General features: G+C 39.6%; 1 protein-coding gene across 10 annotated transcripts in view; it reads left to right on the forward strand.

Moving 5' to 3' along the window:
* Positions 1-15,743, forward strand: part of STAU2 (staufen double-stranded RNA binding protein 2) — a 225,177-nt gene that overhangs the window by 95,691 nt on the left and 113,743 nt on the right. For 9 of the 10 annotated variants that reach the window (XM_084621497.1, XM_084621499.1, XM_084621494.1 and 6 more), the window contains one exon: positions 12,579-12,889. In XM_084621497.1, coding sequence (XP_084477623.1) covers positions 12,579-12,889 — 311 coding nt within the window. Of the gene's footprint in view, positions 1-12,578; positions 14,171-15,743 lie in introns of those variants that run through there. The other variant, XM_084621495.1, reaches the window with a different exon arrangement.

Raw genomic sequence — 15,743 nt, forward strand, 5'->3', positions numbered from 1 at the left:
AAAATACCCTCTGCTTTGTTTCCTATAACATACCCACTTATTGCACCTTCTGCATCCCCCAGGACTAGTCCCCAGAAGCTGACCAGTTACCCCTTTCCCCTCTTCCCAGCTATTAAATACTCCAAAAACCATCCTTGTGACAAACTTCTCAACCCTACTTCCTCCTAACTGATAGCACTATCAGGCATTCTTTACACATCATAAAGAAGCACAAAAAAAAAAAAAGTATAAACCATTTTTCCCTAGGAAAGGTGTTCCACTTTTTCACAGAAGTTAAACAGAAGTCTCTTTTCCAGTTTATGGGTGTTGTCCAAATGAAAATTGAAGAACCACAGCTACCTCATGGAAAACATGTTTATAAACAGTTCCACCTATGTGTAAAATATTTACTGTTGTTTTTCTTCCTTAATCTTTTATTACTAAGGACTCTTGCATGAAATCAGGATCTTTGTTCCTTAGAAGTACATCTGCTCCTGCTGTTTATTCACCATCTGAAATCATAATCATCTGTTTGTGACAAAGTAATCATCTTCTCAGTAACTAATTGTGATGTCACAAACAGATGATTATGATTTCAGGTGGTGAACAAACAGCAGGAGAGATGAACTCCAAAGGAACAAAGATATTGATCTAATACACTTCTTCTGAGTAAAAAATAAGCCAAGAGAAAAACAGAGTGTGGCAGGGTAGTGTCTTAAATCCAAGGTTGAAAAGAACATTACTATTTCTGTCTATATTGTACAGAATAGCATTGGGAACTTTGGCAATTGCCTTCACGTTATTAAGTATCTTGTGTGTTTTTGCTTACACCTAATCAATAATATCACATAGAAATAATCCCTATTGATAGAAAAAGGTATAGATAATTATAAATTATAGGGAAAATATTTGTTTTTACTTCATCTTGACTTTTTTCTTGTAAAAGCACAATAAATTAAGACTGATTTGCATGAAATTGTGTGTGCTTATAGATATTGGCCTCAAAGAGGAAACACATACTGTATAGCAATATTTTCATTAAGTCTTTCTTGTAATTCCCCATGTTTCTTTTGCATCCAGGGAATGTTAATGGAGCTCTTCTGTGGCTAATTGAACACCTGTACATTTCCATGGATGATGATAACCAAAGTCCGTTCACATTTTATTGGATAAAGTGTCTATTTTATATTTCAGATTTGTTAAATTCAGATCTGGTAGCATTATATTTTTATTTTCACTATTCTGTATCATTTTCTGTGTGCCTCAAGTGCATAATTTACACTGGATTCTATTTTTGTATTAATTATTGATGTTTCTTGGACTTTTGGTTAAGTAAAGATTTTTATATCAATCTGCTCTGCCAGGTGGTGGATTGATAATTTAATAACTCCTTTAATTATACATTTACCTCAGATTCTACACGACCATTCCGTCGTCATGCTGGGTAAAAGACACAATAAGATGAGTTGATAACACTGCAGAAAGCATTTGAGGTGGCACAGCTCAAAGAACAATGACTCTCCAACAGCTTTTGTAGCACAGGTGCTGCTGGCTGAGCATTATAATATTACTGCATACTCCAAGGTGTCAGTCCCACCAGCTGAGCCTGTAGACAGGAACTGGAGTCTCTTGCAGTCGTTTGGTATGCCATCCCAGTACTCAGGTGACAATTCAGTGGGTACAGAAGTTACAGTAATTTTGAGACAAGAGGCTCCCTTGATAGCCTATGGAAGAGAGCTAGGATACTATCTTCCCTTGCTCACTGAAGTCCCCTGGAAAATCAGATTGGGAAGCAGGAGATATTCATGTAATTCTGTTCTGATATGGTCTCATCCAGGGATTGGATTTTGGGCCAACTTGATGATCACTTTAGATAAGCTATTACCAGCAGGACAGTGGGGTGGGAGGAGGTATTGTTTCATGATCTCTGTGTATATATAAAGTCTGCTGCAGTTTCCACGGTATGCATCCGATGAAGTGAGCTGTAGCTCACGCTCAAATAAATTGGTTAGTCTCTAAGGTGCCACAAGTACTCCTTTTCTTTTTGCGAATACAGACTAACACGGCTGTTACTCTGAAACCATAGTTACTTCTGAGATTTGTGTTGGAGAGATCTAATTGCAGTTAGCAGTCTGGGTAAAATAATCATTCAGCCTGAACAGTAAGCGCTAACAATTTCAAACAGGAGATAGAAGAAGAAAAACGTACGTTATTCAGCAAGTGGGACCCAAGAGTGTTATGGAGAAAGCAGGAAGACCATATCACTTTTTCCTCAGTAGCTGAGGGTAATTCTTGCAGAATGAGAGTTTGTTAAAGGTCATTAGACTTAATACTCTTGGAAGATATATTTGCACACGATTGGTGTATGTAAAGGATTAATTCAGATATAAGAAAGCATTTCCAGTAGAAAGATCCATATGCATTTGGGGTTAAGAGTGGCCACAAGTGACCTTCTAATTATGTTGCTCTCAACATCTCTTGACTGAGACCTGGCCCTCTTAGCTTCTCCAGATGTGAAGAGGACTATCTCCTTGAGAAACTGGATCATTTGAGCTGAGGCAGTATTGCTATCCTAACCAAAGCTTTATTTGAGTTCTCCATTCTCTCCTCCAAGCTTTTTCCTTACATCAAACATCTCACCCCCCAAAACTTCCTCTCACACTGATTTCTCCTTTGATATTTCATCCTCACTCATAACTTCACTGAGCTTTCTTCTTAACTTCAACTACCTCTCCATCCTCATCTGCTAGACTTACTCATTCTTTCTTCTCACATATGTAGGTCATGCCCTTCATTTCATGCCCATGACTACAACTCCCACTCTCCTCTTTTTTACTCTGTTAATGAATGATCTTGCCTACGCAGGCCACTCTTTGGTTACACTGAAGCACTGACTCATTGCTTCACCCCTCAAAAATCACTGTCTCATTGCTCTTCCAAGCATCTGAACTGTCAGCTCTCCATCCTGATTTGCTCTCAGCTCCCTAATTTGTTGACCCGTCTACTTTTATTGATAACAGCTCTTTCCTGTCCTCTGCTTTACATTATCTCCCTTCAAAATTCATATGCTAGCCTCGATCATTTTTAAGTTCTATTGGTACACTGAATTACTATACAGAGCTTCAAATGCACAAGTCATTGCCTCAAAAAAATGCTATATGTCCTGAACCCATGTCCACTAGAGTGTTTAATCAGATGTTCTGTAGAAATTCCCTTATTTTATTCTGCTTGTTCTTTATATTAAAAATATCAAGACTTGTTTTTCATGAGTTCTCATTCCCCAAATGGAGAGAGGAGTGTGTTGAAACTTTCACAAAGAGCTTTTCTCTCAAGTGTGTGTCAAGAGTTAATGACAAATACAACAAAAACAGAATTTAAAAAGTCTCACTAAAAATTACCCCCCTTTTCCACTGCTCAGGTTTCAGCCTCATCTCTTGTGGTGTCATAATTCTAGTAGTTCTTCAGTTGTGCAGAGCATCTTCCAGCAAAATTAGGGAACTCCAGACCTGATGTAAAAAAAGGGAAAAAAAAACCAACACATTTTTGTTTCTTGTCTTCTTATTCAATTGTAAAGAAGCAAATAATATACGTATCTTTTAACATGGTGGTTGTGAGGGTAAACAAGCTGGTTTTTGAATCAGGGTGCTACATAACATTACTTTGTTTAACCTCACTGTGGCAAGGTGATAACTCACCGGTGCAGCGCCTCCTGCTAGTCATCCTCAGAATTAGCTCTTTTCCAGTTTAGAGAGCACCCTCTGCAGGCCGGTGTCTCCCCTGCCACTGGCCCCCATGTCCCTCCTGGACCCCAATGCCCTTTACCCTGGAGTTATGCCCCCAGCAGTACCCCCACACTCTGGGTTTCCCATCCCAGGGGAACCCCCAACCTTCTATTCCCACCTTGCCTCAGTGGCTACTGCCAGTCATCATCTAGCCCCCTTTCACTGGGGCAGACTGCAGTCTATAATGGCCACTCATCATTGGCAAGGGGTTAGGACCTGCTGCCTTTGCCTATCCCTGGTCTGCCCCCTGCAGCCCAAGTACCTTTTGTAGTCCTTCAACAAGGCCTGCAGCCTGGGGGTTTACCATGGTGGCGTTCCCTTTGCCCTTTCCCAGCTCTGCTCTGCTTCAGGTACCTTGCTCTCAGGCAGCTAGCCCTTCCCACTCTAGAGCTGGAGAGAGATGCTTCCAGCTCCTGGCTCACAACCCTCTTATAAGGGCCAGCTGGGCCCTGATTGAGCTGGCCACAGCTGTGGTCAGCTACTCAGGTGCTTTCAGTCCTTTTCCTAGCCACAGCCCTCTCCAGGGCTGCTTTTACTATTGGCTCCCCAGGCAGCCCTCTCCCAGGGCTGTTTTAACCCCTTCAGGGCCAGAGTGGGGTGACCATCCCGCTACACTCACATAACTAAGATCTTTTAATGGATGGCACTATGTAACTACAACATATTTATTTTTGGTGCCTGTATATTACAGTGATTGGTTGCCTGTAAATACCTCAGACAGATGCATTAGGCAAATAATGTTGGTGTCTAGGCCAGTATTTCTGCTTCCGAAGTCTAAGCTGATATTTAGACTATTGCTGAGTACATAATGGCTATAGTGTTTACCTATTCTGTTGTTTTACAAATGTTTTCTAAAGTAATGACACTTAAAAGGTATTTCATAGAAATTGTCAGGCTTTTACCATTTATTTTTATGGTAATACTTAAATTACTCATTCTTGTTACTAAAATAGCCACCCTTATTTTTAGAATTTCTCCAAGGCTTTTTGGTGAAATTGGATTTATGATGGGCCAGATGCTAAGAGATGTTGAGCAGCTGCAGCTCCTGTGGAAATCCATGTGGATCTGCAGGTGCTCAACACCTTACAGAATCTGGTCTACTGTGAATTGCTTCGTGGTGAAGTAACTTGGTGCCAGATTCTGATACCCCTCACTCGTGTTGCAAAGTACCTTACTTTGCAGTTAGTCCTGTTGATTTTAGTGAGACTAATCAAGAAGGTATTCCTCAGCATGAGTAAGTGTGGCAGAATCTGGGTCTTAAAAATAAACTATTGGGTGGTTATTGCTGGCTGATTTTATTGAATTCCCAAGTACTGATCATATCTCACATAACTTATCTTTGGCTGAAAAAAGATTGCTAATTTCAAATGTTGAAATGATCTGTTTATTTTGTAAGATAAGCAGATCGCATGTAGGGCTAAATCATGGCCCTGGAGGCATTGCAGCCCACAGGAGTAAGGCACACATTTCTACTGGTGGTACAAATTGCAGTGCAGGGAGCAAGGCATGTTCCAATGAAGTGTTCTGGAGGTGAGGGAGGAAATGGGTGAAGCCTTGGCCCCTCCCAACACACCAACTATTGTAGCTTTCTCCTCAGCACAGCGGGGAGACCAGGAGACAAATTGTGAGTCTCTGAGTCACAGTCTGTTTTCCGTTGTGCTCCAGGGGCAGCAGAACAGTGCTCTGCCCCTTGCTTAGGGAAAAGCTATGACTCTGAGTCATTGAAACAAGAAAAGACTGAAAACTGTGGGGGAGAAGGAGTTTTCTGACGGTACTGAACAAGAGGAGGGAAAGAATTAGGTCTGGTATGTTCAGAGCTGGATTGAGACAGTTCTTTAGACATGGGACTATCTCCTGAAAGTCACATTGCAACATCAGGTTTCAGAGTAGCAGCCGTGTTAGTCTGTAGCTGCAAAAAAGAACAGGAGTACTTGTGGCACCACAGAAACTAACACATTTATTTGAGCATAAGCTTTCGTGGGCTACAGCCCACTTCATCGTACGCATAGAATGGAACATATAGTAAGAAGATAGATATATACATACAGAGAACATGAAAAGGTGACGTAAGAGGCTAATTAATTAAGACGAGCTATTATCAGCAGGAGAAAAAAACTTTTGTAGTGATAATCAAGATGGCCCATTTAGACAGTTGACAAGAAGGTGTGAGGATACTTAACATGGGGAAATAGCTAGGGGCATTCTGTTATTTTCTTTGTTGGGCCTGTCCTGTAGTAGGTGACTTCTGGGTATTCTTCTGGCTCTGCCAATCTGTTTTTTCACTTCAGCAGGTGGGTATTGTAGTTTTAAGAATGCTTGATAGAGATCTTGTAGGTGTTTGCCTCTGTCTGTCTGAGGGGTTGGAGCAAATGCGGTTGTATCTTAGAGGTTGGCTGTAGACAATGGATCGTGTGGTGTGTCCTGGATGGAAGCCTGGAGGCATGTAGGTAGGAATAGCGGTCAGTAGGTTTCCGGTATAGGGTGGTGTTTATGTGACCATCACTTATTAGCACAGTAGTGTCCAGGAAATGGACCGCTGGTATTGATTGGTCTAGGCTGAGGTTGATGGTGGGATGGAAATGGTTGAAATTGTGGTGGAGTTCCTCAAGGGCTTCTCTTCCATGGGTCCAGATGATGAAGATGTCATCAATGTAGCGCAAGTAGAGTAGGGGCGTTAGGGGACGAGAGCTAAGGAAGCATTCTAAGTCAGCCATAAAAAGTTGGCATACTGTGGGGTCATGCGGGTACCCATAGCAGTGCTGCTGACTTGACGGTATATATTGTCCCCAGATGTGAAATTGTTGTGGGTGAGGACAAAGTCACAAAGGTCAGCCCCCAGGTTTGCCGTGACATTATGGGGGATACTGTTCCTGATAACTTGTAGTCCATCTTTGTGTGGAATGTTGGTGTAGAGGGCTTCTACATCCATAGTGGCCAGGATGGTGTTTTCAGGAAGATCACCGTTAGATTATAGTTTCCTCAGGAAGTCAGTGGTGTCTCAAAGATAGCTAGGATTGCTGGTAGCGTAGGGACTGAGGAGAGAGTCCACATAGCCAGACAATCCTGCTATTAGGGTGCCAATGCCTAAGATGATGAAGCATCCAGGATTTCCAGGTTTATGGATCTTGGGTAGCAAATAGAATACCCCTGGTTGGGGTTCTAGGCATGTGTCTGCACAGATCCGTTCCTGTACTCTTTCAGAGCCAGAGGAGTACACAGAAGTCACCTACTACAGGACAGGCCCAACAAAGAAAATAACAGAACGCCACTAGCTGTCACCTTCGGCCCCCAACTAAAACCTCTGCAGTACATCATCAAAGATCTACAACCTATCCTGAAAAATGATCTGTCACTCTCACAGATCTTGGGAGATAGACCAGTCCTTGCTTACAGACAGCCTTCCAACCTGAAGCAAATACTCTCCAGCAACCACACACCACACAACAAAAACACTAACCCTGGAACCTATCCTAGCAACAAAGCCTGATGCCAACTCTGTCCACATATTTATTCAAGTGACACCATCATAGAACCTAATCACATTAGCCACGCGATCAGGGGCTAGTTCACCTGCACATCTACCAATGTGACATATGCCATCATGTACCAGCATTGCCCCTCTGCCATGTACGTTGGCCAAACCGGACAGTCTCTACACAAAAGAATAAATGGACACAAATCTGACATCAGGAATCATAACATTCAAAAACCAGTAGGAGAACACTTCAACCTCTCGGGCCACTCAGTAAAAGATTTAAGGGTGGCAATTTTGCAACAGAAAAGCTTCAAAAACAGACTCCAATGAGAAATTGCTGAGCTTGAATTAATATGCAAACTAGATACAATTAACTTGGGTTTGAATAGAGACTGGGAATGGCTGGGTCATTACACATTTTTTTGATACACATATTGAATCTATTTCCCCATGTTAAGTATCCTCGCACCTTCTTGTCAACTGTCTAAACGGGCCACCTTGATTATCACTACAAAAGTTTTTTTTCCTCTGCTGATAATAGCTCATCTTAATTAATTAGCCTCTTACGCCACCTTTTCATGTTCTCTGTATGTATATATCTATCTTTTTACTATATGTTCCATTCTATGCATCCGATGAAGTGAGCTGTAGCCCACGAAAGCTTATGCTCAAATAAATTTGTTAGTCTCCAAAGTGCCACAAGTACTCCTGTTCTTTATTACAACATCAGGATCTCAGCTTTCATGTTCAAAAATAATATGTTCCTAGACCTCGTGGTTGTGAAGAAAAGCTTGAAAGCATGACCCAGTGTAACTGATGAAGAGATACTGTCCTAAATCTGCAGACAGCCCTGTGATGGCTTTAAGATGGTTAAGTGCCCCATTCACTTTATTGGATAGTTTGCTGAGGAACCTGCTGCCATGGGGCCATCAGTACCTCTGCAGCAGAGGCTATGTCTGTGGGGGGGCTTGTTGTCATCATGGCTCTGCTGGGGGTGATGTTGGCAAGTGCCCTCTCACATAGAATCCTTTGCTCTGATGGGTGAAGGCTGAGTTTTCTTCTGGAAGGGAATCCGACACAGTGTGATGGGCCAGGGAGGAGGGAGTCCCCAGCCTGTCCAAAGAGGAATGGTGGGTAAGAGCAAAGATGCTGCTTGCACTGGTGGCTCTGCCACTGCTAGTCCAGGCAGGGATGGGACCACAGCACAGAGGTAAGACTACGGGGACTACCCAGGTAGAGATGTTACCCAGGTCCCTACATTGTCTTAATCTAGCCATTTATATAGTATGCCTCCATACCACTTTGCAGTTTTCTAGTATCTGATTGGCAGATGTAGACAAAAGATCATACACACCTGTATTTGATTGTAGGGTTGGAAGTCTTTTTAGAGATTAAAATTTTAAGCAACTGCTAACAATTACCATTAAAGAATGGATTAGAATTGTTTTTCAAGTGTTAGTGATTATACTGCATAGCTAGTCTGCATATTTTCCTTACATGATTGCCCACGGGTGTAAATAATATGCTTGTGCATGGAAATTATTTATAGGTCTTTCATGAATGCACCTCCAGGTTATATGCAGCAGAAGGTGTACCATTGTTGATATATATGGTGAAATATAGTTCCTGAGACTCCTGATAATTGTCATATATTACTCTGCATCTTTGCTATAACCTTTATGATTTACAGTTACATATGATTCTGTAATATGAGATTTGTATTGAATTTAGCATATGATTTTTTCCTGATATTCACATAAAAATCTAGATTTTGCAGAGGAATAATAAGCTTATAAGAACTTTGCTCACTTAGAGATCCACTCACGCTGTGTGGACAACTCTTGTCTAGAGATAAGTCAATAGATATCTCATTTGTTTGTATTTCTAGTCTCCCAAATTTTATTAACAAAAGTATATGTATGAAAGCAGTTTCTGGTATTTGTTTCTAAGAGTTCTTATACTTCTATAGTTCATTTCTCACTTGATATCATAATTATCATCCTGTAATACCATAATTTCCACAGCAGCTAAACTGTAATAGTCAAACAGAAGGTTATACAATTAGATTAGGAATAAGCAGCAGGCACAGAAGTATTTCATAGAAGGATCCTTAGTATTGTTTTAAAAATAGGCAATAAAACTTAAGAAAATATATTTCTTAGCACAAATATTCCAAAAGCAATTTTTAAAAGTTTTTCTATACTTCAGCAGCAGCTGTTTAAAGCAAGTTTTAATTAGCCTCATTAAACTTAAATTCTAGTTAAAATCCTAACAGTTTGCAAGTGTATTAATATAATGTCCAAAATACTACATCACTTGGTTTTTAAAAATAGTCAGTGATGGCAATAATGTCTACCTCTTAAGTGTTTCATATGACTTAGTTAATTGTTACTTGTAAAACACTTTGAGATCCTCAGCTGGAAGGTGTTATATAAAGGCAAAGTACTATTACTATTATTAATTTACAATCTCCTTTATAACAATGTAGGTGGTTTATAAGAACATTTGATATATCATGCTGAATATCTTTTTATTCATCATATGCCATATATTAGTTAGTTTAACATTTAGAAAGTTTGGTAGTCTGGAAAAATTCCCAACTATTGTTCCAGACAGCAGTTAGATATTTGGGTGGATCATGTAAAAACATTGAAAAGGCTGAGAAAGCATGTGAAATGTTTGTTTTAAGGAATATTACATCAATGGAATAGACATCTGCAGTAGTTAATTTGGTTTAAAATATTTTGTAAAAAAGTTAGCATTGTGTTGCTTTTTTCCAAAATAGATTCTTTTTCATAATAATATTTCTGCACCAGTGTGTTCTTTCACTTATATTATTGAATTAATCACCTTTATTTCTCAAATGCATTTAGTGAAATTGGATTTACAGTGGGTCAGATTTAGGAGGTGCTGGGTACTTGCTGCTCTATTTTGTAATGATTGTTTCTTGGTTTATGTAGCCCAGTTTTACCTGACAGTAACCGGGGGATGCGCTATGTCTGTTTAAATCATTTAAACCCTGTATCCATTTTACAAAGCAATTTAAAAAATGTGAGGTGAGATTAGATTTATCTGAAGGCGGTGAAGTCTCAGATGAAGGGTATATTATTAAAATACTGTACATAATACTGCTTTATACATGTGCATATGGTGTTTTATCCTTATAGGGCTGTATTCTATATTGTCCTGCACGGATCTGTCCGGGGGGGAAGATGGTGCATAGAGCCTCTTCCTGCCCCTCTCTAACACTTCCACAGTACAGCCATTCAGAAGCCATGCAACATATTGATCTGGGCCTCCGGTCCTGCAAGAGGTTCATGCAGGTGAACCGCTGTACCTGGGCAGAGCCCCACTGACTTCCCTGGAGATCTGTCCATGCAAAGTCAGTTGGAGGACTGGAGCCATAGGGCTCTCTAAGCTTTAGGCAAGGAGACAGGACATAGTAATCAGCTGGGTAAGGAATGTGTCTTGCTCTTTCCATTCATGTACCCCCTCTCACTGTGCACTTATTAGAGCCTGAATTGCTCTGATCTGAAGCAACTTTACGGAGCACTGTAGGGTTCCGTGTCAGCAGGCCACTTGAACTTTCTTGTCTGTGTTTGCCCTGCCCAGGCAGTCAGGTTTGAGGAATTGTAGCTTGCGGTGGCTCTGCACCAGCTCTTGTAGTGGCTCAGTGGGGGGAAGCCAGAATTTGGGGTCCAGTCCTAATTTTACTCATGCAAGTAGTTCTGTTAGTGGGGCTTGTGTGAGTCTCTATACTTGTGTGAATATGGTTTGCAAGGTCAGAGAGTTGAACCACACGTTATGTCTCCTCTTGTGAAATTAATCACTGCAGTCACGAAATTATTCACGTTTTAACAATATAACGAAATACTTCATGAAAGCTTTTCATGCCTGTAATCAGCAATATTGGATTGTGGTCTAACCGTATGAAGCTTATAATGAGTTAAAAGCCAAATTGAGTAAAGCAATTACAAGACACACCTATAACCAATTTGCTCAGACAGCAGTCTGAAAGTTCAACAAGGAAGCATGTTCACCATGTATTTGAATTTCAGGATTTTAATTATAGCTGGTATTTCCGAATCTACTTCAGGCAGCAGACATCTTATTTAAAAAGTAGCATTTGTGCCACTGAGATTAGGAAAACCCATTATAAGAAACTAGAAATCCAGTTTCGATTCTTCTTTAAGACTGTTCTGCAGTCTTAAAATGACTTTCATATGCATTGCAAATGAAAAATAATCTATAAACATTGAACCATAGCATTTTTTTTCTCATAGCTAAACTAGTTGCCGAACTGGTTTGCTATTGTAAAATGGACTCCCATACTGCCAGCTGTCACAAATGTCATATTTTAGGCAGTCTGACTGCTACCAATAGAAGGCTCCAATATGCTTGTCGTAATTTAATAAAATATTTTCATGTTCATTATTATTTTTTAAACTATCTTCAAAATGGATATCATTTATTTTTCAAAACATAGCTTGACTGTATAGTAAGATGGCTTAAATAAGCCCTGATCTGGAACACTCTTGCACACATGAGAATCTCAGTTGATTTCCTCAACTGTGTAAAGTTATTCAGGTGCACATGTGTATGCAGGATTGGGACTTCATTGTCTAAAAATATTATTTAAAATACTGAAATATAGTTACCAAGAGCAATTATCCTTAATTGTATGTCTAATATTAGAGAGATTTCCATAACTGCACGTGAATAAATTCTTTGGGTCTCTAATACATAGCATAATTCCTGTGATGTAAATGGTGTTCACACTGAGCAAAGAATACACCTTTTCAAGTACAAGTCAAAAAGATATTATTTACAATATATACTGTGTCACAGATATCCATAATGCTTAAAAAAAGAAGACTGTTTCCTTCACTGAAGGGTATGCGGCCTAAATAAGGCATGTTAGCACAGGAAATAATGACAACAGACAATGGTGTAGGGATGTGAGAAGGAAGAGGATTACAAGAAAATAAAGTTTATCATATTTTGGGGTGTGGCTATGTCTTGTTAGTTCTGACATCTAAGTACCTCATTTGTGCATGCCAAATGGTCTGTGAATGCCAAATTTCAATCACAGTTTTAGAGGCCACATTTAGGATCTTTAAAAAAAAAAAAAAAAAAAAAAATCCTTCCCCTTAATGTCCATTTAAAACCAGTTTTGGTTATAATCAGGTAGATTATGCATTCTTACTCGCAGTTATACTGAAAAAGACCTATAAGTATACAGTTTGTTTTCAGGTGGGAAGCATCTAAACTGACAATGGTATAGTTGTCCATCTTTAACTCACTGCAAGTGTAATGAGAATGGTCTTTGCTTTCATTTTCAGCACCAAAGGGAATTCTCCATCTCTCACCTGATGTTTATCAAGAGATGGAAGCAAGCCGCAACAAAGCAGCCCCTGGCACTACTGGAAGCTATTTGTCATCCAAAGAAATGAGCCAGACTTCTAGCTCTTTCTTCAGCATATCTGCTGCTACTACTAATAGTACAGCTACAATTGCCAGGGAACTCCTCATGAATGGAACATCCCCGACTGCTGAAGCCATAGGTCTAAAAGGAATATCTCCTGCTTCCCCCTGTTCTGCAGTGCAGCCTTCAAAACAGCTGGAGTATTTGGCAAGGATTCAAGGCTTTCAGGTATGGGAGGAGGAAAATGAAGCTCTTCAGCCAGAATCATAGCATTGCCATCTAGGATTTCCCTCTTGCCCTCTAGAGTATGACCACGCATGCCACCTATCTTGTAAAATTAGCAGGGGCTCTAAGAAAGTTTCTGGATCCAGGAGATTCCCCCTTACACAGAGGAGGAGAATGTATATTGTGTATGTCTGTAGTACAAGTATGGGGTGTGATTGCAGCTCAAGGAGACCTACCCAAGCTAGCTTTAATCTAGCTAGCTCACATACTGGAGCAGTGACGCTGTGGCAGCATGTGTTTCAGTGCAGGGCAGCTGTGTGAGTAATTACCCAGGGTTCCGGGTGGGCTTGTACAGTGCTGCCAGAGCTTCACTTTTCCAGGAGCCTAGCTAGCTAGCTTTGGAATGTCTGCTTGAGCTGCAGTCACACCCCGTGATTGCAGTATAGATATAACCTTAGCCCATCTTTCTCCCCATTTGTCCTCCTTAAACAATTATAAACTTAAAAGATGCTTTCCACTTCCCTTGCACTGCTTTCTGGGTCTCCTACTCTCAGTGCGCTCCTTCTGTTCTGATACTGGATCCTCTCTTAGGACCTGGTCCAGCAAAGCACTTAAGCTCGTGCTTAATGTTAAGCATGTGAATAATGCCATTGATATCAGTGGGACTACTCACAAACATAAAGTTAAGCACTTGTTAAAGGCATTGCTGGATCGGGGGCCCTTATGGTACTCCTTATAATTGGTGTTCTGCTTTCCTCTCTGCACATGCTACAAGTAGACTGAAGAATGAAGTACTGATTGAAAGGTATAACTTAACCGCGTGTCTGGTGTCAGAGCAGCATAGAGTGCTCTTGATGCCATGCTCAGTACTGGTGAAAGAATAAAATAGGATTTACCATACTGGATCAGTTAACTAGTCCATCAAGTCTGATGACCTGTCTCCAGCAGTGGATAATACCTTATACTTCATAGGCCAGTAAAAAGCCTCCGTAATGCACCTAGCCATTTGTGCAGTGCTACAAAATGGGGGAAGGAAGCTGCTTCCTGATCACACTCAGAAAAATGTATACATATGTGCAATAGTATATTTTAATGTGTTTCAACATTGCAGGGTAGGATTGGCTGTTAAAATTCCATCGTTTTACCGTCGTGGTTTTTTTCTCCTCAGACTTATACATTTGTTTTGTTTGATAACTTTGTTTCATATGATCTAGCTCATGTAGTATGATCATGTATTATCTGCTTAAATTATGAAATTATGAAAATTAAAGGTTTCTATTAGAATTTTTTATGCCCATGATTGTTTTTTTTTCAAGCCCATGTAATTTACAAAGTATGCAGTTGCTTGTAATGATTTCAACAAGACCGCTAAAATTGAAGGCATAGTGTCAGACACTGTGTTCCATAAATTGGCATAGATCCATTGACTTCAACAGAGCTACATCGATTTGTACCGACTGGAACTGGCCCATTGTTCTTAATGAAGAAAACATGCACTCAGATTCTGAACAATCCTCAGTATATAGCTTTTGATTAATTAGTTTTTATTTCTTTTAATACAAGAAAAGGCAAAAATCTAAAACCCATTACAGTAGCATTACATTACTAATAAGAGTTAAATATCTTGAATTTCTCTCAGTTCCATTTGTCATCTGCATACAGTAGTAGCAGACAAATCCTGATGAAAGGAAATTCAATCCCCGACGTTTTCACTGCTTCCTTTCACATCTTGTCAGACTGCTTGTGCCTGCTAGTAAATTGTGCTTTGGGTATATGAAAATAAATTATTATGGTACTATTTTCCCAAGCTACATATTGGTTCCTACTTATCTATAGTATGTGGCTACTGTAAAATGATTATTTGCATTTGTCCTGATTTTTCATTCTTTGATGCTAGATGATTGTGTTGAAATTGTAGTTTTTAAAGGGTCTTAACTTGAGCCAGACATATAATCCCTGCTTTATCATTACTTTTTACTTGTCCATAATACTGCACAACAATACACTAACTTTGGTAGAGAATCTATTTGATTTCCACATACCCTCTGTATATAAACTGGTGATTTTACATCATATCAGCATGCTTTTTTAATACCTTGGTTGAATTAATTTGGTATTGATGTGAAAGTCTGTGCCACTGCTGGATCACTGAGCTGAGGTGGAGCAGTGAACAGAATCTCTGTGGGAAATGGCTTAGTGGCCTGTCAGGTGCATATCACAGGTCTCTTCACCATTTCACTGTAGAAAGCTCTTTGTGTTTAAGAGTTTAAAAGCCTGTTTCTTTACAGGTTAACTTTCTCAGGCATACTTACCAAGTAGAAAAATAGTACATTCACAAACAGGTAGCTTGTTTCATGTTTCCTGAATGCCCTGAAATGATTTTTGAACTGTTAGCATGCATGTGCATTCTAGTCCAGATAATGGTAGTTTTGTCTTTCATGATCAACATATATACATTTTGTTCTGTTATAATGTATTTTTTTAAAAACAATAAATACTTGTCTGAAGTTTTATTATTGTAAATGTAAACAAAAATATTTGCCTATTGATTTTTTTATGATATTTCTTTCAACTTCTTTAGCTGAAGAGGGCACCTTTTGTATGTGATTATTTAAATTAAATTCTTCTGAAGCAATTGTATATGACATCAGTCATGTTGTGTTACAAACTATTAATAGTTAAGAGCTATCGGGACCAATATGTGGAAAAGTGCTTAAAAAGTGTATTAAAATTTCTTGACTTATTATTCCAAAGAAATTTGTAAATGGTAGATATCAGCTCTCTCTCACCATAATACAGATGCTATCCATGGAAACTTTCCAAGAATGGCAGAGTTCACATTACCATTCTTAGTGAA

The sequence above is a fragment of the Lepidochelys olivacea genome (assembly GCF_965140295.1).
Source record: "Lepidochelys olivacea isolate rLepOli2 genome assembly, chromosome: 2".
Taxonomy (NCBI): domain Eukaryota; kingdom Metazoa; phylum Chordata; order Testudines; family Cheloniidae; genus Lepidochelys; species Lepidochelys olivacea.